The sequence below is a fragment of the Mauremys reevesii genome, linkage group 2 (genome assembly GCF_016161935.1).
Source record: "Mauremys reevesii isolate NIE-2019 linkage group 2, ASM1616193v1, whole genome shotgun sequence".
Taxonomy (NCBI): Eukaryota; Metazoa; Chordata; order Testudines; family Geoemydidae; genus Mauremys; species Mauremys reevesii.
In genome coordinates, this window is record NC_052624.1 from 212,840,004 (window position 1) to 212,862,812 (window position 22,809).

The following is a 22,809-nucleotide window of genomic DNA, read 5'->3' on the forward strand; positions in this document are numbered from 1 at the left end:
CACAACATCTCCTAGAAATAAGTCCCACAGGTTGACTGTGCATTATGTTGGGTTATTTTAAACCTGCTGCCTATTAATTTCATTGCATAATCCCTAGTTCTTGTGCAATGTGAAGGAGTAAATAAGAGTAAACTTCCTCATTTACTTTCTCCATACTATTCATGATTTTATAGGCCTCTATCATATGCCCCTTTGGTTGCCTATACCACATGGTCCTTTAGTCATCTCTCTTCTATGCTGAGAAGTCCCTATCTTTAATCTCTCCTCACACTGAAGCCACTCCATACCCCTAATCATTTTGTTGCCCTTCTCTGTACCTTTTTCAATTCTAATGTCTTTTTTGGAGATGGGGAGACTGAACTGCACATATTATTCAAGGTGTAGGTGAGCCATGGATTTATATAGTGGCATTATGATATTTTCTGTCTTATTTATCTCTTTCTTAATGGTTCCCAACGTCATTAACTTTTTTGACCGCCACTGAACAGATGTTTTCAGAGAACTATCCCCAATGACACCAAGTTCTCTTTCTTGAATGGTAACAGCTAATTTAGACCTCATTTTGTGCGGATACTTGGGATTATGTTTCCAATCTGCATCACTTTGCATTTATCATTGAATTTCATCTGCCATTGTGTCACCCAGTCTCATGACAATCCCTTTGTAATGCTTTGCTATCAGCTTTGGAATTAACTATCTTGAGTAATTTTCTATCATCCGCAAATGTTTCCACCTCACTTTTCAGTCCCTTATCCCATGACTGCTTACTTCCAAAAGCCTTTGGTGAGGGACCTTCTCAAAGACTTTCAAAGTATCCGGGTACATTATACTGACTAGATCATTCTTGTCCACATGCTTTTTGACTCCCTCAGAATTTTAGTAGTTTGGTGAGGCATGTTTTCCTTGTAAAAGTTAGGTTGGGGAAGAGTAAACACATCGTATTCATCTAGCAGTAGGCATCCTTTAGTCTCGAGAGACCATGGGTATGTGCCCCTGAGAGCTAAAGAATTTATTCAGCTGAAGAGACCCACAATTTCTGCTACATCTGTCACATTTAAAGGCAATGTTTCAAGCCTTTGAGCTCTGCCTTCTGCGAGCTCTTTTCTCCACTGCTTAGCTAGACTGTTTCCTCTCATAACTCCGGCGATCTTTGTTAAACTCTTGTTTCCAAAGGCTGCAGTCTTGTGTAATCTTCCCATTTGTCCACATCCATGTCCGTTTCTTTGAGGTCTCACTTGCAGACAGCCTTGAAACACAATTTTGGGCATCCTTTGGGTCTTTTTCCAGATGCCAATTTGCCAGAGAGGAAATCTTTTGGGATGCGCCCATCACTCATGCAGCACACATGCCCAAGCCAGCGGAGGCATCTCTGTTTGAGGAGTGTTTGCATGCTGGGTATACTGGCCTGTTTGAGCACCTCGGTGTTGGTGACCCTGTCCCTCCAGGAGATTCCAAAGATTTGACAAAGGCAACACATATGAAAGCTGTTGAGCCTCTTTTCCTGATGAGAATATAAGGTCCATGTCTCGCTCCCATACAAAAGTGTGCTGATAACACATGCACGATAGACAGATCTTTGTGTGTTCTGTCAATTTGTTGTTTTGCCATACCCTCTTGTTCAGTCTAAACATTGTTGTGGTGATTTTTCCAAAGCGGATGTTGAGTTCCATTTCAAGTGAAAGGCTGACTGTGATAGTGGATCCCAGGTATGTGAACGCATTCACCATTTCAAGTCCATAGTTGTTGATCTTGATAGAGGGTGCTTCCTCAACTCCTTGGCACATTATGTTAGTCTTTTTTAGGCTTATAGTAAGCCTAAACTCTTGGCAAGCTTTGGAAAAACTGTCCATTAAGCTTTGAAGATGAGCTCCTGTGTGGGTTGTCACTGCTGCGTCATTCGCAAAGAGAAGGTGTTGGATAAGGGCCTCTTGAGTCTTTGTTTTAGATCTGAGACTTGCAAGACCGAACAATTTTCCATCTGATCTTGTGTGCACGTAGATCTCCTCAGTTGAGGAACCAAAAGCTTGTTTCAGTAGCAGGGAGAAGATCTCAAACAGAGTTGGGACAGAGTTCCTTAACTCCGCTATGAATTTGGAAAGCCTCAGAGACTGAGCCATTGTATTGGACTGTGCTGTACATGTTTTCATACATGTATTCCTCTATGTGTCTGATAATTCTGTTCCTTACTATAGTTTGAACCAATTTGCCTGGTACAGAAATTAGGTTTATCGGCCTACAATTGCCAGGACAGGCTCTAGAGACATTTTTTTAAATCGCTGTTACATTAGCCATCCTCCAATCATCTGGTACAGAAGCTGATTTAAGTGATAAGTTACATACCACAGTTAGTAGTTCTGCAATTTCATATTTGAGTTCCTTCAGAACTCGGGTAAATGCCATGTGGTCCTGGTGACTTATGACTGTTTTAATGTATCAATTTGTTCCAAAACCTCCTTTACTGACATCTCAGTGTGGGACAATTCCAAGCCATTCTGTTTAGATGACAAAATTGAGGGTATGTGAATCTCCTTCATGTCCTCTGCAGTGAAGATTTATGCAAAGAATTATTTTAGCTTCTCTCCAATAATCTTGTTTTCTTTAAGTGTTCCTTTAGCACCTTGATCATTCAGTGGCTCCAGTGATTGTTTGGCAGGCTTCCTGCTTCTGATGTACTTAATTTTTTTGATATTAGAGTGTGTGGTGTTTGGTAGTTGCTCTTCAAATTATTTTTTAGTCAGCTTAATTAAAAACTTTTACACTTGACCTGGCAGAATTTATGCTTTCTATTTTCTTCACTAGGATTTGACTCCAATTTTTAAAAGATGCCTTTTTTTTTTTTGGGTCTCCAAGCACCTCTTGTACTCTGTTTGGCCATAGTGGCATTTTTTTGGTCCTTTTGTTTGTTTTTGTTAATTTGGGGTATACGTTTAGTCTGAGCCTGTGTTATGGTGTTTTTAAATAGTCCCCAGGCAATTTGCAGGCATTTCAACCTTGTGACTGTTACTTTTAATTTTGTTTAACTAGCTTCCTCATTTTTTCTAGTTCCACTTTTTGAAGTTAAATTATACTGTGGTGGGTTTCTTTGGCACTTTCCCCCCTATAAGGATGTTAAATTTAATTACATTATGATTGCTATTACTAAGCGGTTCAGCTAAATCACCTCGTGGACAAGATCTTGTGTGCCACTTAAGACTAGCTCAAGAATTGCCTCTTCCCTTGTGAGTTCCAGGATTAATTTCTCCAAGAAGCAGTCATTTATGGTGTCCAGAAATTTTATCTTTGCATCCTGTCCTGAGATGACATGTTCCTGGTCAATACGGAGATAGTTGATATCCCTATTATTATTGGTGTGTCTATTTTTGTAGCCGCTTCTCTACCTGAGCATTTCACAATTACCATCACCATCCTGGTAAGGGGGTAGGTAGTATATTCCTACTGCTATATTTTTTATTATTCAAGTATGGAATATCTATCCACAGAGACTCTATAATACAGTTTAAAGTCATTTCAGATTTTTACTATATTTGACTGCTTTCTTTCACCTAGTGCCAATCCCCCACCAGCATGACCTACTCTGTCATGCCTATAGATTTTGTATCCTGGTATTATGTTCCATTGATTATCATCATTCCACCAAGTTTCTGTGACGCTTATTATATTGATACCTTCATTTAATACCAGGCACTTGAGTTCACCCAGCTTAGTATTTAGACTTCTCACATTGGTATACAAGCACTTATAAAAATCTGTTAATATTTAGTTGTCTGGCTTCATGTGATCTAATTGAATGAGACTCTTGTTTTGTCAACTTCTATCCTCTCTTCTTTACTAGGATACAGAGTACCCCCTTTAATAAATTCTCCCTAAGGAATGTCTCTGTCCAAACTCTGTGCTTTTCCACACGTCAGCTTTCCCCATTAGGTTAGGGGAAACTCTTGTTAAAAACTCCAATACAACCTTTTAAATTTTACCTGCCAGCCATCTAGTTCCATTTTGGTTTAGATGGAGTCCATCCCTCCTGTACATGTTCCCCCTTTCCCAAAAGGTTCACCAGTTCTAATAAACCTAAATCCTTCCTCCCAACACCATTGGTCTCATCCACACATTGAGACTCTACAGTTCTCCCTGTCTAACGGCCTCTACGAATGGAATTGGAAGCATTTCAGAGACCACCACCATGGAGGTCCTGGACTACAATTTCTTACTTAACCTAAATTTGGCCTCCAGGATCTCTCTCCTACCTCTTCCTATGTCACTGGTACCTACATGTGCCACAACCACCATCTCCTCCCTAGCACTCTCCATAGTCTACCTAGATTTCTCAAGAAGCAACCTCCACACCCAGCAGGCAGTTCACCATGCGGTTCTCCCAGTTATCACAAACACAACTATCCATATTTCTAATAATGAATCCCTCAATACTCTTACCTGTCTCGTCCTAATAACCGAGGTCTCCTCCCCTAGAGGGGTATCCTCAGTGCAAGCAGATACCATGACATCATCTGGAAGGAGGGTCCCAACTATGAGATCATTTCCCTCCACCTTTAGGGCTCCTTCCTCAAGACTTCCATCTTCCTCAATTAACAAAGAGGTGGGACCACTTTACCGCGTCCCTGAAAGTTTCACATATGTACCTCTCCATCTACCTTAGCTCCTCCAGTTCAGCATTCTGGGTTCTTGAGACCATACTCTACCTCTGGGGACCATGAGTTGCTTGCATTGAAAAGAGCAGGCTAAAGCCTCGTTATTAAACTCTCAACCTAGCCTAGCAGGACGCTTGGCCCAGCACACAGTCCCCAGAACAGACCACACTATAAACATCAAGCAAGTACACTGCAGGCACACAAACAAACTCACCCCCAGTGTCACGTGGTTACACTTATTTGACTTTGAGAACTCCCTTGCAAAACTTCCCGGTTTGCTGCTCCTGTTCACTAGCTGCCCCAAGCAATTGATCATTTCAGATAAAATTATGTAAGATCATCATATCTCAGAATCTAGAGTAGCACTTCTTTTCCAGCGTGGAGGCTGGTGAAGCATGTGGGTTGAGGTGGTTTGTTGGAGGATGGGGAGTTGTGTTTTGTTTTTTTGGGGGTTTTTTTTTTTTGGTTTTTTTTTTTTTTTTTAATTTAAAGTCTACTCAAAATCCCTCCAATTTCAGCTGTGTAACCATCATTTCTCTATGTATGATCAGTAAAAAAGCTCCACTCTTGGGAGATTTAAGAACAGTACCAAGCCTCTAAAGAGCTAACATTTATGAGTGGTTAGCTGGTTTAGATGAGTGCTCCAGTCCATCACCTAAACTACAGAAGAAGGGGTAGCAATCCACAAGTAACCCTTCTGCAAATACTGAGAATTAATCCACCACAGTAGACTAACATCTTGGAAATCACTGGTGTCTCTATCCTTCCCTTGTGGTAGATAAAACTTCAACAGGGATTGACAGGCCTTGCCCTTTATCCGGCAAAGATCAAACTCTGGCACTGAAATTTTAGGATTTCTTGGAAGCATGGGACTCCAGGAAATGATTGTGTATTCTGCTCTCTTCTCAGTCTCTCAACATCAAGAGAAAAAAAAAAGCTGTGATACCAACTAAACCATCCACTCCTTCTTGGCACCAGATTCAGAGACATCCAGAAATTAGTATTTCAGCAAGGCCCTGAAGCTTGTTATGATCCTGAATCTGCATTAGAAGCTTTAAGGGATTTGTCCATAAGTATGGATTGGAACACAGTTCCCCAACTCTTCTGGACCTGGTTGAAGAATTTAAGGAAGTTGGAACATCATATAGATAAGTGTCCTTCACCCAAGCATCAGACACAAGAGGTCTAAGACTGGGAAGTTGTTCTTAGGTGGGCATCCAGATTATTTTTTCCCCCGAGTTAATCACAATATTAGAGCAGCTCCTACAATCGAAGTTACACAAAAAAAAAGTCTACTTCCAGCTACCTTCCAATAGAACAAGGCTGTTTAGTTTTGTTATTAGCTCCTACTCTAATCCAGCTATTTACAAGAAGCCTGCTCTAAAAAAAGGAAACTGCCAACAAGATGACATACTAGAGAAATTCCAGTGTGTTACAAGGTTAATGGATGAAAGAGGGTTCGTGGAGGACATGCCTCTTTATATAACCTCACTAGGAATGCTCCATGATTGGAGGAGTCTAGATAGCCCCTCAATGATCAGCGTCTGCCAGAAGGTTCCAGACTGTAGCACAACACATACCTCAAGGGCATGCACTAATAGCAAAAATACTCAAAAAATATTCTGAACTACAGAAAATTAATGTAACATTTAGAAGCTGAGATAGGAATTGCTCTACTGGATCAACTCTGAGGGTTTAATCTACTCCAACATCCTGTCTTCAACAGTGAATGACATCAGATGTTTCAAAAAAAGATGCAAGAAACCCATAATAGGCAGATCTGTGATTATGAATGTGATTGTATAACAAGGAGCAGGGCTCAGCAGCCCTGGGACTCACTTCCAGTTTAGGTTTTATGTTCCCCAAGCTCATGCTTCAGGCTTTCAGCCAGCCACCTGAGGGGTCAGAAAGGATCAAGGATGGCTATGGTGGAGATGGGACACTGGCCAGGGAGGGCCTGGGCTCTGAGGTGGCATTGAGCATTCTCTCTCTCTCTGGTTCTTGTTCACATAGTCTGGGTTTAAGCTGACTGATGTACGTGGGGTCAGGAAGGAATTTTACCCAAGCTCAGATTAGCAGCGACCTTGGAGAGTTTTGGCTCTCTCTGCAGCTTGTGGATGCGGGGCATTTGCCAGGATTATCTGGATCAGTGGTTCTCAACCCATTTACCATTGTGGGCTGCACATGCGGCTCTCTATGTGTTAGAAGGGTGCTGGAACAATTTGTATAGTGGGGGTGCTAAGAGCCATTGAACCAAACTGTAAACCCCATATATGATGGAAATCACTTCAATCCAGGGGGCGCTGCCACCTTTAGCTCCAACACCTATGGTGCTATGTGGGCCACATTCACATAATACACAATACCAGTGCCCATGATATATAATACTTGGGAGAGGAGGTGGGGGGATGAATCAACCAGTTACTGTACAATAGTCGGGCTTGTTCTGGGCTGTTGATGACTGCGAGGTAATTGTGAATCCCTGAGCACAGTGCTTAAAGTGGCCTGGAAAAAGCACATGAGGGTGGGCGGATGGGCTGTCTATGATAATAAACTGAAATAAATGTTCATGTACTTGGTAGGGCAGTGCTTAAAGTGCACTGACCCCACTCCATTTTTAAATTATTTTTTTGCCAGGACTGTGACCCCTTGCGACTCTGCTCACTTTAAGCCTAGCCTGAACTGGACCCACAAAACAGCTGCAGTGTCAACAGTGTGTCATCCTCAGGACTGCTGTGCTGTAGTGCAGGGGCAGCTTGCATGGCATGTGGCACACAGCAGCTCTGTGCCCTGAGCGCCTCTGAGGTGGGGGCAGAGCCCTGCTGGAGGCTGCTTTGCTGCTGTCCCTGTGTGTGGGTGAGTGGGCACTGACCTCTGGCTAGCAGTAGTAACTATTGGGGGTGGGGGGTGCAGCTGGGTTAGAGGGGGTTGCTCTAAGCCCAGCTCAGTGCACAAGGAGCATACACTCAGCCCCACGGTGGGCTCAACGCTGGAGCGCTGTCCAGGTCAGAGAGGGTCGCTGTTTCAAAAGGCATTAGAGCCCTGTAGCAGAGATTGCACAGGAGGGGGGAGAGGGCTCCTCCCCACCCTGCCTGCTGTGGCTCCCCGGTTGGGAACAGGTCTCTCCACACCTGCTCCCAGACAGTTGGGGCAGGGATGATTCCACCCACCAAGCCATGGGGGACTCCAGCTGGGAAGCCACCAGACATTTCGACTCGGCACCAGCTGTTGCTTACAAATAATGGTACACATTTTAAAGTAATGACTTACAGGGCAGTCTCCTGCTCTGGCTGTGCGCTCTGGGTCCAGACATGGCCAGCAGGGGACAGGCAGGCGGGGGCTATCTGCTGCAGCAGCAGTCCAGGATGCACTGCAGCCCAGAGCATGCTCATCCCCTCAAGAGGTGACATATCTGTGGCTAGTGGGGAGGCATATGTCCCCCATCCCTGTCGTGTCTCCCTCCCGCATTTCTCCAGGCGCAGATGCCCAGAAGCAAGGAGGCAGCACTCCCCTTGACAGCAGCACTCTTAGTACATTCCTGCAGAGCATGGAGGGAGGAAGCAGTAGCCTGCTGGCTGATTGCCACCTGAGCTCCTCCCCTGCCACAGGGGGCTGATTCGCCTTTCCTGCTGGCAGGGAGTGCTCAAGCAGGACTCCTTGGCGCCACCTCCCTCAGCCACCCCGGCCCGGCCCCTGCAGGGACTCAGAAGTGAAGCAATCAGTCTGGGAATCTTTGAATTTTTTTTAAGCAAACAGCTGGGCCACAGCTGTGTGCTAACTGGCCTACAAGCAGCCCATGGGTAGAGAAGCACTGATCTGGGTATATCTCAATCATTTCCCTGCCATTGAGGGGGCCCTCAGTACTGATGGACTTTGGTTCAGTCTAATTTTGGTTGTTGGGTTCACAGTGGGCGATGCTGGGTGGCACTGGTGTCCTGTGATACACAGGACATGTGACAAGATGATCTGGTGACGCTTCTGGTCTTAAACTTTATGACTATGCAAAGTAAACTGCCTCTCGCATCCCATTAGGTCCCATCCTGATTTCTAGTACTTAGAAAATGTCTAAAATCCTGATGCATGAGGTTTACTATCCCTTCCACAAATTGTTATCGATAATTCTGAACATTCTTGATTTCCATGTAAGTCACTAATCCTTATTTGAATCTTGTTCTTGAGCTTCACAACTTCCTGAAACAGTGTGTTCCAGTTTAATTTCATATTGTATGAAAAAAGTACTTTATCGACTTTAAATTTCTCACCTTTTAATTTCACGAATGCCCCCTTGTTGTGACAAGGAGAGCAGAAGTTCTCAACTTATCTTTTCCAGACTATGCATTATTATATACAATTTCATGTCCCTTCTTACTGGTCTCCTTTCTAAGGTAAACAATCCCAAACTTTTCACTCTTCTGATGTGAGTTTTTTCCAATGTCATTCACCACACTTCTGACATCCCTCTAGACCTGCAATGTTCTTTTTGAGATGGGGTGACCAGTAAGGCATGCAGTAGTCCAGATGAGGCCACACCACCAATGAATATAAAGGCATAATACATTCTTCATATTCTTTACCATCCCATTCCTTGTGCAACTTAACATTGTTTGTTTTATACTGAGACAAGACAAATGACATTTATATTTTACTTTACATGTACTTGCCTACATTAACATTACATTTTGAACAAAAATTAAAGTTACAAAAATACCTTGGATGTCATTATCTAAGCCATCTGATATTAACTGGTCAGCATTCTTATTTGAAATTACAGTATATGGACCATCATCATAAGATTCCTACCAGGAAAAACAAAGAGCATTAGCACAGCCAGTTTTTAAAAAGCTGTTTGCAAATCATTAGCAATTCCTGTCAAGTCTTCCCACAGAAGTTTGATTATTCAGATATTACATTTTAGGAAGCAGTGTCAAACCGTATTTTAAATGGATGCTCCTCTTACAAGTTAGCTTTTCAACAGCTAACTCTTAAAGCTTTAAGAAATTGCCTGGAAGTGTGAAACAAAAGTCAGAGAATCAGGGGCAGATGAGAGGTTCAGAAAAGGTCCAAATTCATGACTGCTGGACCACTCCAAGTTAGCTCATTAGAAAATCAGATATTTTAGAGATGTAAATAGAGCAGAGGAGGAGAAACAATTTCAGCCTTCAGTGGCAGAGTGGCTTTGACAACAATTCCATTAAATTTCAGGTGCCACCATATATTTAGCAGGAATGGGGGAGAGACTCCGCAATACACTTTAGTCAAAGACTTTTTATCAGTGAAAATAGAGCAGGGAAAGAGGTGTCACATCCCCAAAGGAGAGGAGCTGTTTTCAGTGCAGGGATCCCTCTGCATCAGAGGTTCTTTGGCTGTAGAGATCTGCTTCTCAACAGACTTGTGATGAAGAGGATGCTAAATACTTCAGAGACTGACATGCACCGCTATTAAAAGTCCTGACAAAGGCAGATAGACCCTATCAGACTGGTTGCAATACCTCACCACTAAAGAAGCACTTACTTGTTTCCTCTTGGCCTCTTTTTGTTCACTCATTTCCTAAAACACTTTCAAATCTTCAACTGAGGGGAAGAAAGTTAGCCTGAGGAAGCTTCGAGAAAACAAGCATGTGTAAAGCGCTTACGCTGTTAACTAGCTGGAGGGCAAGAATAACTGGAGAAATTCACAAAGCACAGAAGTTATTTCTCTGGGTGCTCAAGGATTCCACTATTCCAATAATTGATTTTATATATTTAAGTGGTACATAATCTTCATTTAGAGGACTTTTGCTTGACCTAGTGCCCTCAGAAACAAAAATAGTGTGGGGGAGGGAGGAAATCAATCTTATGCTACTGTGTTTGGGAATACCTTGGTGAATGATCCTTCATTGCACAATTCCACAGGAATAGCACTGTTAATACAGAGCCATGACAAAATTGCAGAAACAAAGTTAGCCAACATGATTACAATAGTCATTACAGTGTGGGTTTCAAACATTTTTGAACACATACCTGGTTTTGGATACTGTTTTTCTGGAGATACTGACTCCAAGGATCTGGTATTTGTTCATCTGCTCCCCTGTTAGATCCTCGAGAATTTATTTTAAGTAAATAGCAACCCTGAGTTCCATATCTCTGTTTCATTTCTTCATATACTGAGTCAGCTCTGAAATGGAACAACTCAAATATAGTCAGTTTGTCTCAAACTGGAAGTAGCTTTCTTGAAGCACTTTCTTAAAAACAGTCTTCACAGATTTCCTGTCAGACAAAAGTTGTAAAACAGAAGTGTAGTTTGCAAGTTTTCTACTCTATTTCTGCCACAAATTGCTTGCAAATCTCACATCAGCATCTACAAAATTCTTCCCAACAGCTGTGTCTGCTATTTTTCCAGGCACACTTTGTATAGCTGTTTGCAGCAAAGACAGAGTGGAAGCCAACATAGCAGAACTCCAGTGCAGAAACACTTTACCCCTGGAAGGTGTGCAAAGGGCAGGGGCGGCTCTACGTTTTTGGCTGCCCCAAGCAGTCATGCGCGGGAGGCGCCCGGAGCCGCGGGAGCAGCGGACCTCCCGCGGGCATGACTGCAGAGGGACCGCTGGTCCCGCACGGCTCGGCTGGACCTCCCGCGGCTGCGGACAGTTGGCGGGTGTGGCGGCTCCGCTTGAGCTGCCGCAGTCATGCCTGCGGGAGGTCCAGCCGAGCCGCAGGACGAGCGCCCCCTCCGCAGTCATGCCTGCGGCACGTCCTGTCCTCCCGGGGCTCCGGTGGACCTCCCGCAGGCATGACTGCGGCAGGTCCGCCGGACCAGCCTTCCGCCCCCCACGGCCGCAGGGGACGCCCCCTAGATTTTGCCGCCCTAGGCACCAGCTTGTTTTGCTGGTGCCTAGAGCCGCCCCTGGCAAAGGGAAACTGAGTAGATGTAACTGCTACTATTTGGTAGTATCTGCTTATTCTCTACTAAGAAGGGGGTGGGAGAAAGGAAGGCAACAAGAAAAGTTAGAAGCTAGAGAAGAGATCAGAAACGAAAGAAATATGACGGTAAGACTAAAACAAGCAGAGGAGAAAAAAGTATGAAGGAAGGGATAAACTGATAGGATTAAGATAACAGTATCCTAATGATGACATTTCTATTAACCTGTAGAAAAAATTAGGAGAAAACTACCAAATGTATTATAGTAACCCGCTGGATTACCACATGAAACAATTTGTTTATGTTAAAGCATTTAGGGATGCATAGCTGAAAAATAAGAGGATAGAGATAGGCTCATACCACCCTAACAATGGTAATGTCTCCTTATTTCCTAGCACCATTGTCGCCAACACCTTTAATCACTCTAAATTTGAGACACCGTTCTAACTAACTAGACATTTTTCCTTTCTTAAACATGCTAGAAATAATATATAATAGGATAAGTGGTATTCAAGTCTGTGATGCCCAATATGCCCAAGATATTTACAGTCTAATCTAGCAATCTACAGAGATAAAAAAAATTTGTTTGGAAAAAACAAATTACCTCCCCCTCAATATACGTTAGCATCAATTAAAACGGGTTGCAATACAAGATGCAGATGATTAAGATAATTCACTTTAGACAGAAATTAAAGACACTAGATATTGCCTACTTCATAAAACTGGAATTAGTTCTTTGTGTATTTCACATGCACATACAAAAAGAAGTTTGAGAAAACACATTTAATAAGTAAATCTGCCTGGACCAGTTTCCATAATGGTCAATTATATTAAAAGAGGCAACTGATTTTTTTTGTGTGTGCGCACACATTGACACACGTTAATTTCCAGAGTCAGCATTTCAGCAAAACAAGCTTTTCAGAATGTTCAGTAAAATCATAAGGTAAAAGACAAAAACCCACCTTTGTTCCTCTCCTGCACTTACATCATGTAGCAATACATAATATTTGAGTGTGTTTGGTATAAACCATTTTGGATATGCATATTCACTGCTGTGCTGAATTCTATGCTGCTCTTGTGACAGCTTCAGAAATTGCTCCACAGGTTCAGGCTCACCAGAAGAAACTACAAGCATACCTGAATTCACATTAAGGATATTATCTTATCACAAATACCATCAATTCATGGTATCATAGCCTGCTTGCTTCACTACGTTTAAGGTTACATCTATATTAATGGCTATATAATTCTCCATTTTTGATTGCTGCAAAAGTGTTTTTTTTTGGCCAAGCAATTAAAAAAAAGAGGATATTTATAACTTTTAAAAAAAGTCAGCTGAATCAATGGTACATTATAATACTAGATCGGGGTCGGCAACCTTTCAGAAGTGGTGTGCCGTGTCTTCATTTATTCACTCTAAGGTTTTGTGTGCCAGTAATACATTAACCTTTTTAGAAGGTCTCTTTCTGTAAGTCTATAATATACAACTAAACTATTGTTGTATGTAAAGTCAATAAGGTTTCAGAATGTTTAAGCAGCTTCATTTAAAATTAAATTAAAATGCAGAGCCCCCCCAGACAAGTGGCCAGGACCCGGGCAGCATGAGTGCCACTGAAAATCAGCTTGCATGCCACCTTCGGCATCCATGCCATAGGTTGCCTACCTCTGTACTAGATAATACTTATTCCTGCCATGAATGCAGGGAACTGACTAGATGACTTCTCAAGGTCCCTTCCAGTTCTAAGATTCTATCATTATAAAAGGGGGTGGGACAGGGGGGAATTGGTAGGAGCTTAATTTAAACTTGTTGAACTCATGACTTTTTGTAATGGCACGCAGGTGCCACTTATTAATATAACTACATAAAGAAAATGACCTAATCACTGGTATTTTGGGGGAAAGAACCAGTTCACAAGTAAAGCTAACAGTAAGTGATTAAGGTGAACATGTGTTTGTCCACCTGCATGACACAGTAATAACTGAACGATAGTCCAAAGAAATACATACTTTGTCTTAGAGGTAGGAATGAGAAAGGAAGAGAGAAGTTTGGTTAGTTTTAAAAAAAAGATTGCCCAAGAGTGCCCCAATGCTAGTCTTAGTAAACATGCCCAGGAATCCTGAACTATTTTTTAAAAAGTTCCCTAAATTTAGTTGCCTAAACATATCATCTGATTTTCAGAAGTACTGTGTTTTAGGAGCCTAACTTTCTACTCTTAATTTTGAAAATATGTGCTCAGTTTCCAATATTATTAATCCAGCATTTCACTGGCAAATTCAAACAGAATATCGGAACTTTCAAGTTTAAACAAAGCCTATACAATAATCATAAAGTCCAAGTTAAAGATGGCACACAGTATTATCAATACCACTGCCTTCTATGTGAGGCAGTTTGAGAAAAAACAAGATTTTGTTTGTGGCATTTTTAAAGAATCATGCAACACTACTACAGCTTTGAACTTCTTGCCTTTTGTCACAGACACATACTAAAGAATAATTTCTACAGTAATTAAAACCTCTTTGCTAGAACTGGTGCAGACTTTTTAAAACCACCTACAGACTTTTTTTAAGTGATATTAGAAATCATCATAGAATCCTCAGTGTGCATCCTGTTAACTCCCATTCAAACCAAAAGTAAAGATGGAAAAGATTTTGGAGTTTATCCCATGAAGTATGAAATCTGTTTAACAGCTCAACATAAAATCAAACTGGACAGTGGGGTAATACCCTAAACTTTTGTAGCGTCTCAGTTCTATGAAGATATATTGGCAATCTTACTTAAAAGCATATAGCTAGGGGAAAGAAAGGAGATATTTGTAACAGTATGTCAAGAGGAAAGTTTAGTGCTATACTAATTAGGTTAGTTGTATTTGTACATTAGTATTTGGAGGACATGAAAAAAGGTGTCATCCAGGAAGAGTACAAAACTTAGACAAAAAAGTCATCAACTTCACAATAAGCTAGACAAGAAAGTTGGAAGGTTAACTGAACTATAACAACTAACAAGTGTTAAGTTACCTTATGCAGTACTGTCTTCCAGCTACATAATGAAAATGGCCAGCATTGCTAGTTTTTACTGCTGCTGTTCAGAACCCTGCAAGCAACAGTGATATGGACGCAATCAGATCAATATCACTGCTGCTGTTTATAAAACACAACAGTTTACTAGTTTTCACTGAGGAGAGAGACTCAAAACTAGAAACTGGATCAAGATAGAGTAGCAGAGTCAAAACCCACTGTTGTAGCAGCAGGGAGCTCTGGAACTGGAAAAAAACAAAATAATCCAAAAAACACTCCTTGTCCTTACCAGTGTGAGGGACTGTGGCTTCAGATACCTATCACCAGAATTTTATATGACAACAGAATTGTGAAGCAGGGCTCAGGGATAACTCCAACAGAAATCTCAGAACTCTCGCCTTCCTCAGCTGTGGGGTGAGAAGAGCAGAGTGCATCTGACCTAGCTATTCCGACTTGAGAGTGGACCAAGACTCATCTTTTGTACCGTGAGTAACCGATTTGATTATCTGGTTATATAGACCAAGAGCACTTATTTACAGTAATAAATTTATAACTCTCCTACGTAATGCAGACATTTTCTTCCTTTAGCAAGTGTGTGTAATTATATGCGCTAGAGGGACTGAGGAAGAGGAATTTATACAGAAGTAAAAGCATAGTGGCAATATCAATAGCTTTAAAGTTACACTCAAAACCCCCAAATTCCTTATATACTATGTTTCGCAATGAAGAGTCAGCTATAAAATTCTGACTCATTTAATTTTAGAAAGCCAGAGTCCATATTTAAGACTCAAAGGATACATGCTACATAGTGGTTTAGGAATTCATGATCTGATGCAGGCATGGACTGAAGAAAGCTCTCTCTGTAAGCCTCAAACCACGGAGTAGTAGCTGAAAGATACAAACAAACAAAGTTTATAAAAGTCTTAATGAAACTGGAAAATATAGAGGAAGAATGAAACAACATAACTTGGCAAATTCTAACAATTAATAGAGGGCTAGATAGGAATATGCAACTGTCCTCTTCTGATTTGTTTGTAAACCATATTTAACTCTAGATCTCATTTAATTTATTGAAGAAGCAAAAATTAAGATTGCAGAGACTTTTTCCAGTTAGGTTGTCAACCTTAGAACAGGGGTCCTGGGCGTTGAGAGAAAGTGGGTTTAATCTGCATCCTCACCACTTTTTTGAAGTATTTTTAAACATTAACATCTTCCACATTTTCGGGTCATGTGGACTCAGCCAAGACTACAATAACCCCTCTTCAGCATCACTTATAGTCAAGACTCTGATTCCCTTAGCACAAGAGATGTGCCTAAATTAGAATGTAGTACATCTGCTATAGCCATCTTCCATAGAATTGGAAACCAAACTGATTTTGGAATATATATATATAGAGGGGAACTAGGATTACTGAATCCTTGTCTAAAGTCTTTCCAAATATTGTGACTGCAATTTAGGTATCCCTCAAAACTTCTACAAAGAGACAGCCTAGTTCACAGAGCCTGGACCCAGAAGCCAAGAATTCTTGAATTCTAAATCTAGCTCTACCATTGACTGTGAGCTGTTGAACATGTCAATTAATCTCTTTGGTTCAGTTTCCACATTTTACTGCAAGAATAATACTTGCTTGTCTCCCAGGAGTGGGGAGTAAATATTTCTACATGGCTGAAAATGTGGAGCAGTATAGTGGTAATCTATTTCTGACATTATTATGCAGTACAATAAATTCTAAAAGGGAAACCAGAGCAAAGAAACAAAAATTGCAATTTATAAGTCAGAAAAAAACAAAGCTGACCCAGGAGTAAGGAAATACATTGACAGTGAAAGATCAAGAAAATAGAAAAATTGTTACATTTTAGTTAAGTTGGCTAGAACAGAGAAAAATCTCATTTCCAGCTACAGCTTCAAGTGTATGGTTCCAGTAATTTATAAAGTTTTGGAATACTCCCAATTTCACATATTAGGTAGGACTTTATACAAAGACAATGACAAAGTGAATCCTTTACTTCAGTGTTTCTCAAACTTTTCCACCTCATATAATCACACACAAATGTAGGGACTTTCCCCACTCATATCTAGGCATAGATGAAAGGATGGTTGCCACTTCCCTGGACTTGTTCACAAATCCCAGATTGAGAACCCATGCCTTATGTACAAAAAGAACCACCACGTTTATTTCCATGGAGATAGAATTTAAACAAGGATAATAATCTAACAAATACCTACAAGTAGTAAAAATGAATTTCCTAAATTCCATAAATGAAAAGTTAAAAGGAACTAAAGAGTCATATTCAATACCAGAATACCAGATCAATTTTTCAACAGTTATTAAATCTCAAACAAATTACCAGTACTTTAATTGAGAACACTTTCTCTAAAGTGACTTGAAGTCAAATATGAAAAAGCCCATAGGAAACAAAATCATACTTATTTTAGTGAACAGTGATTCAAAACAGGATAAATATTTTTTCTCATTGCCATGGGATGTTGTGATCACTTGAAATATAACTGGGTTAAAAAAGACCTATAAAAGTTCAGAGGATAGGTCCATCAATGGCTATTGGCCAAGATGGCCAGAGGTGCAATTCCATGCTTGGGACACTCTTAAACCTCTGACTGCCAGAAGGGGAAGAGAGGGTGAATCATTCCAGTTGCTCTATTCTGCACCCTCCACCTGAAGCTTTGGTACTGGGCACTGTCAGAGACAGGAGCCTAGGCTAGACGAACCATTGGCCTGATCCGGTATGGCTGTTATGTTTTCTTTGTAAATATTACTAGTATTTCATAGATAACATTATATCTGCCATAGAGGTGCACAGAGAATCTTATTTCCTCACAGTGAATAAGTTATTCTGCAAGCTTCTTTCTCCCCACTTCCAATAAGTGTATGCTGAGATGTCCATGATCCATTAGCTTTTCCAGTGATATCAATATAGCTGAAGTTCTTTTCACTATGTTATGTCAGGAAACAGGATAGGAAAGAAGGTGGTAGCATGCAGGTAGGAGCTAGTGAGGAACAGTCAAGTGTTAAAAAGTCTTATTTAAATACAACACATGACGGCAGGCAACTCAATATTGACAAAAGGTACAAAGGGTTATATACTAATGCCAGAAGCCTAAATACTAAGATGGGTAAACTAGAGTGCTTGGCATTAAATACAAGCAGCATTGTAGAAACTTGGTGGAATGAGGAAAATCAACCGGGTGCGGTAATATCAAGGGACAAAATATAGAGGAATGACAACATGTCTTGCTGGTGGGAGAGTAGCACCATGCGCCAAGGAAATCAAGAGTCAATTAAAATAAAAATCTTGAGACTTAAACTGTACCATAGAATCTCTATGGAATAGAAATTCCATGCTTAAACAACCAAAGTAGAGCAGTAAGAATATACTACCAACCTCCTGACCAGGATGGTGACTGAAAAGTTTAGCAAGATTACAAAGGCTATAAAGACAGAAAAAGCTATTATAATGGAAGACCTCATATATTCCAAAATCAGTTGACTGGGTATCTATCACCTCAGGAAGGAATGTAGAGATAAACTTTCTAGACACCATTAGTGACTGCTTCTTGGAGCAACTAGTCCTGGAACCCAGAAAAGAAGAGGCAATTCTTGTAAGTTCTAGGTGGGGCACAGGATCTGGTCCAACAAGTGAATACAGCTGAACCACTTAGTATAGTCATCATAAGGTAATTAAATGTAATACTTCTTGTCGGGGGGGAAATACCAAAGAAATCCACCACAGTGCATTTTATCTTCAAAAAAGGAACCACCCAAAAATGAGGAAGCTAGTTTAATGGAAATTAAAAGGAACACTCACAAGGAAGAAATGCCTGCAAACTGCATGAAGACTATCTGAAAACAGCATAACAGAGGCTTAAACTAACCGTATACTCCAAATAAAAAACAGTAAGAACCAAAAAAGTGCCACCATGGTTGACCAGCAAAGTAAAAGAGGCAGTTAGAGGCCTCCTTTAGAAATTGGAAGTCAGATCCTAGTGATGAAAATAGAAAGCAGCATAAAGTCTGCCAAGTCAAGTGTAAAACTATAATTAAGCAGGCCAAGAAAGAATTTGAAGAGCACCTAGCTAAAGACAAAAACTAACAGCAACTTAAAAAAAACCCACTACATCAGAAGCAGGAAAACTGCCAAGCAGTCAACTGGAGCCACTGGAAAAAAAAAATCAAGATGTTAAAAGGAGCTCTCAAGGAAGACAAGACCCTTGCAGAGATGCAAAGAATTCATTTAGCTTCGGTCTTCACTGTTGAGGATGTTGGAGAGATCCCCACACCCATGCCCTTCTTGTTAGCTGATAAATCTAAGGAACTGTCCCAGATTGAGGTATCAATAGAGGAGGTGCTGGAACAAATTAATAAAACTAAACAGTAATAAGTCACCAGGACCAGATGGTATTTACCTAAGAGTTCTGAAGGAACTCAAATATGAAATTGAAGAACTACTAACTGTGGTATGTAACCAATCTCTTAAAATCAGCCTCTGTACATGATAACTGGAGAATAGCTAATTTAACATCAAAAAGGCTCCCAAGGCAATCCTGGCAATTACAGGCTAGTAAGCCTAATTTCAGTACCAGGCAAACTGGTTGAAACAGGAATGCAAAGTTAAACATGATATTTGAGGGATATCAAGCTTTTTGTAAACAGAAATTATGTCTCACCAATCTATTTCTTTGAGGGTGTCGACAAGCAGTGCACAAGGGTGACCCGGTGAATATAGTGTACTTAGACTTTCAGAAAGCCTTTGACAAGGTCCCTTACCAAAAAGTCTTAAGCAAAAGGTCTTAAGCAGCCACAGAATAGGTGGAAAGATCATCTTATGGATCAATAACTGCTTAAAAGATAGAAAACTAAAGGGTAGGAATAAATTGTCAGTTTTGACAGTGGAGAAAAGTATATAGCAGAATCCCCCAACAATCTGTACTAGGACCAGTACTGTTCACCATATTCATAAATAATCTGGAAAAAGGGGCAAACAGTGAGGTGACAAAATTTGCAGAAAATACCAAATTATTCAAGATAGTTAAGTCCAAAGCTGACAGCAAAGATAGCACAATGGCAGATAAAATTCAACATTGATGAGTGCAAAGTAATGCGCTTGGAAAAAATAATCCCAACTATCCACACAAAATGATGGGGTCTAAATTAGCTGTTACCACTCAAGAAAGATCTTGGAGTCATCAGGGACAGTTCTTTGAAAATATCAACTCAATGTGCATCAGCAGTCAAAAAAGCTAACAATGTTAGAAGCCATTAGGAATGGGATCACTGAAACAGAAAATAATATGTCGCTACATAAATCCATGACTCGCCCACACCTTGAATACTGCATGCAGTTCAACTCACCCCATCCCAAAAAAGATATATTAGAGTTGTAAGAGATGGAGAGAAGAGCAACAAAAATGATTAGGGGTATGGAACATCTTCCATGATAGATTAAAGATTGGGACTATTCATTTTTACAAAAGAGAAAATTAAGGGGACATATGATCAAGGTCTATAAAATCATGGATGGTACAGAGAAAGTAAATAAGGAAGTGTTATCGATCCTTTCACATTACACAAGAACTTGGGGTCATCCAACTAAACTAAAAGGCAGCAGGGTTAAAAACAAACAAAGAAGTACTTCTTTCCACAACATACAGTCCACCTGTGGAACTTTATGCCAGGGGATGATGTGAAGGCCAAGAATATAACTGAGTTCAAAAAACAATTAGATAAATTCATGGAGGATAGGTCCATCAATGACTATTACCCAAGATGGTCAGAGACACAACCCCATGCTCTGGGTGTCCCTAAACCTCTGACTGCCAGAAGTCAGGACTGGATAATGGGATGGACTACTCAAAATTGCTCTGTTCTGTTCACTCCCCAACAAAACATCTGTACTGGCCATAGTCGGAAAACAGGATATTGGGCTATATCTACCACTGGTCTGACCCAGTATGGTAATTCCTATATTCTTAACACAAATACATATGTAGTATATCAGATATTGATAATCTAAATGTGAATTTTTAAAAAGCAGATTGAGTGTTGCCCAGGTCCCTAGCAAATAAGCCCATGCCTCTGTGCTTACATTTTGTTATTAGTGTTTGCCACCATTGGTGAACGGGAGACCAGGAAGATCACTAGTGTATTCAGTACGCTAACAAACAATAAAACCTTACTCTAGAATTACATTCTTCTAGCCAGCCTAGGTGGCCTTTTAAAAAAATTTCAATTGTATTCATATCCTTCCAGCAATATGGTTTTGGCACATCTACCAAAAATTAATGAAATTCCTGGAAGGCCCAAGGCCACTGACATAGTAAGACTAAAGCCCTGATCCTATAATTGACAGTGCATAGATGAACTGTTGTGCAGAGTCCTATTGACTACAGGGGGCACAACTTAGGTTGATTGCTATATGCTGTCAACTGCAGGATTGGGACCAAGCTCTGTAAAGACGTATGGTGCTGTAACTGGTTCAAGTTTTATCAACTTCATGGAAGAGTGATAATTTTGCAAGGCATTTGCCTAAGTTGAGTCAATAAAGGAATCTTAACTTAATTGCCAAGATGAATACAACTCTATTCTGACTTATGCACTTGATACTAGTTTCTCAGTTTTACTAGAGGTGGCAGGAGCACAGAGATAAATACAGATTTCATATGTAGCTACATCCAAGGTTCTCATATGAATCAGTCGGAGAATCAAAAGGTTGTCACGTTGACTGATCACCAGTCCTGATAAATAGATGATTACTTACTGGGTAAATAACCAAAAGAATTAGAAAGTTTTAATGAGGCTGCAGCATTGTCTCACAATTTAATACAAAAAACAGCTGAACTATGTGGTTTTTTCATCACTGGGTATAAAGGAAGATACGTATATTTCTATGGTAATTTGAGTTATATACAATTAAGTACAATATGTTCAGTCTACCTAGAATTCCCCTCCTTTACTTTCAAATGGCAGTGCAGTGCAGAACAGTCCTTCCATCATTCTTCAGCTCCCAAAAAGTAACTTGTGTAATGTTATTGACAATACAGCCATACTCTACCTCCTTCTCTCTTCAACCCACCCACCCTCCTCCTTGGGGCCTGGAACAAAAGTGATAAGAAACTGTATATAATGAACAACTTGTAAAGCATTTTATCAACCTTTCAAATGAACATTATATTCACGTACCTTTATGCCACCTCAACCAATTAAGGTAATTTTTTATTACAAAAAAATTGTTAACATACTAATTTCAAGCTACTATGTTTAGCCTGAAGTCTAACAATATGCCTTATACCAACTTGTTGTACATATTTAAATTGGGAACCTTCAGATTGTACCACAATGTAGAAAACCATGTACATGTAATTTAAGCAGCCATCTGTAATATACAGATTTCTTATTAAAATCTAGACACAGTTTATGGTTTGAGGAAAAACTGGTATATGAAGCCAGATAATATTGTGTATTTTAGATCTTCACCTCAGGTTAAACATAGTTTGTTGTTAAAAGAAAGGATGAGGAAATGCTGGTTCTTGCATAACTCGTTTCCTTTCCATACTTCGTATATGCATCATATATATACAGAGATATATTCCACAATTCCAAAATAGCTTTGTAGTATACAAACCAACTCAGGTATAAATAGACAAAGGACAAGAGTCTGTGCATCACATTTCATTTCAAATTGTACTTTGAAATTGAGTTTCAAGAGCCTTCAGTTCTCAAGTACAGTGTAGCAGGTACTGGTGTCACAAGCATAATGGAAAGGGAAGATACTTGACAGCATCTCAGATTGGGACATTGCCATCCATTACTAAGTTCTCACCCACTGCCCCAGGAAACAGTGGACAAAGCAAGGATATTCCAGCTGTTTAAACACAATATACTGTATGCACTAATACACAGAGCGCTGAGCATCAAAAAGCATTTACAAAGCCATGATAACTGGAGTAGTAAATACTACAAATCTCTCTTTAAAACCAAATACTGCAAGGAAGTTATTGATTTTTTTAACTGATTTTATGTAGAACTCTAGCCATGTGTCATAGGTCTCACCCCCACTCTGAACGTTAGGGTACAGATGTGGGAACCTGCACGAACACCTCCAAGCTTAACTACCTGCTTAGATCTGGTCTCGCTGCCACCATCCAGATTTCTGAGTTATCTGGAAAACTCTGTCTTCCCCCCCAAAACCTTCCCCTCCCTGGGTAGCCTTGAGAGTCAAGTCCCTGGTGAACACTGAT

At 40.4% G+C, this 22,809-nt stretch overlaps 1 protein-coding gene across 8 annotated transcripts in view; it reads right to left on the minus strand.

Moving 5' to 3' along the window:
- TRAPPC8 (trafficking protein particle complex subunit 8) overlaps positions 1 to 22,809 on the minus strand; it is a 106,804-nt gene that overhangs the window by 71,396 nt on the left and 12,599 nt on the right. For all 8 annotated transcript variants that reach the window (XM_039524648.1, XM_039524646.1, XM_039524645.1 and 5 more), the window contains 4 exons: positions 15,354 to 15,443; positions 12,503 to 12,677; positions 10,643 to 10,796; positions 9,352 to 9,439 (listed from right to left, as the gene is read on the minus strand). In XM_039524648.1, coding sequence (XP_039380582.1) covers positions 9,352 to 9,439; positions 10,643 to 10,796; positions 12,503 to 12,677; positions 15,354 to 15,443 — 507 coding nt within the window. The remainder of the gene's footprint in view (positions 1 to 9,351; positions 9,440 to 10,642; positions 10,797 to 12,502; positions 12,678 to 15,353; positions 15,444 to 22,809) is intronic.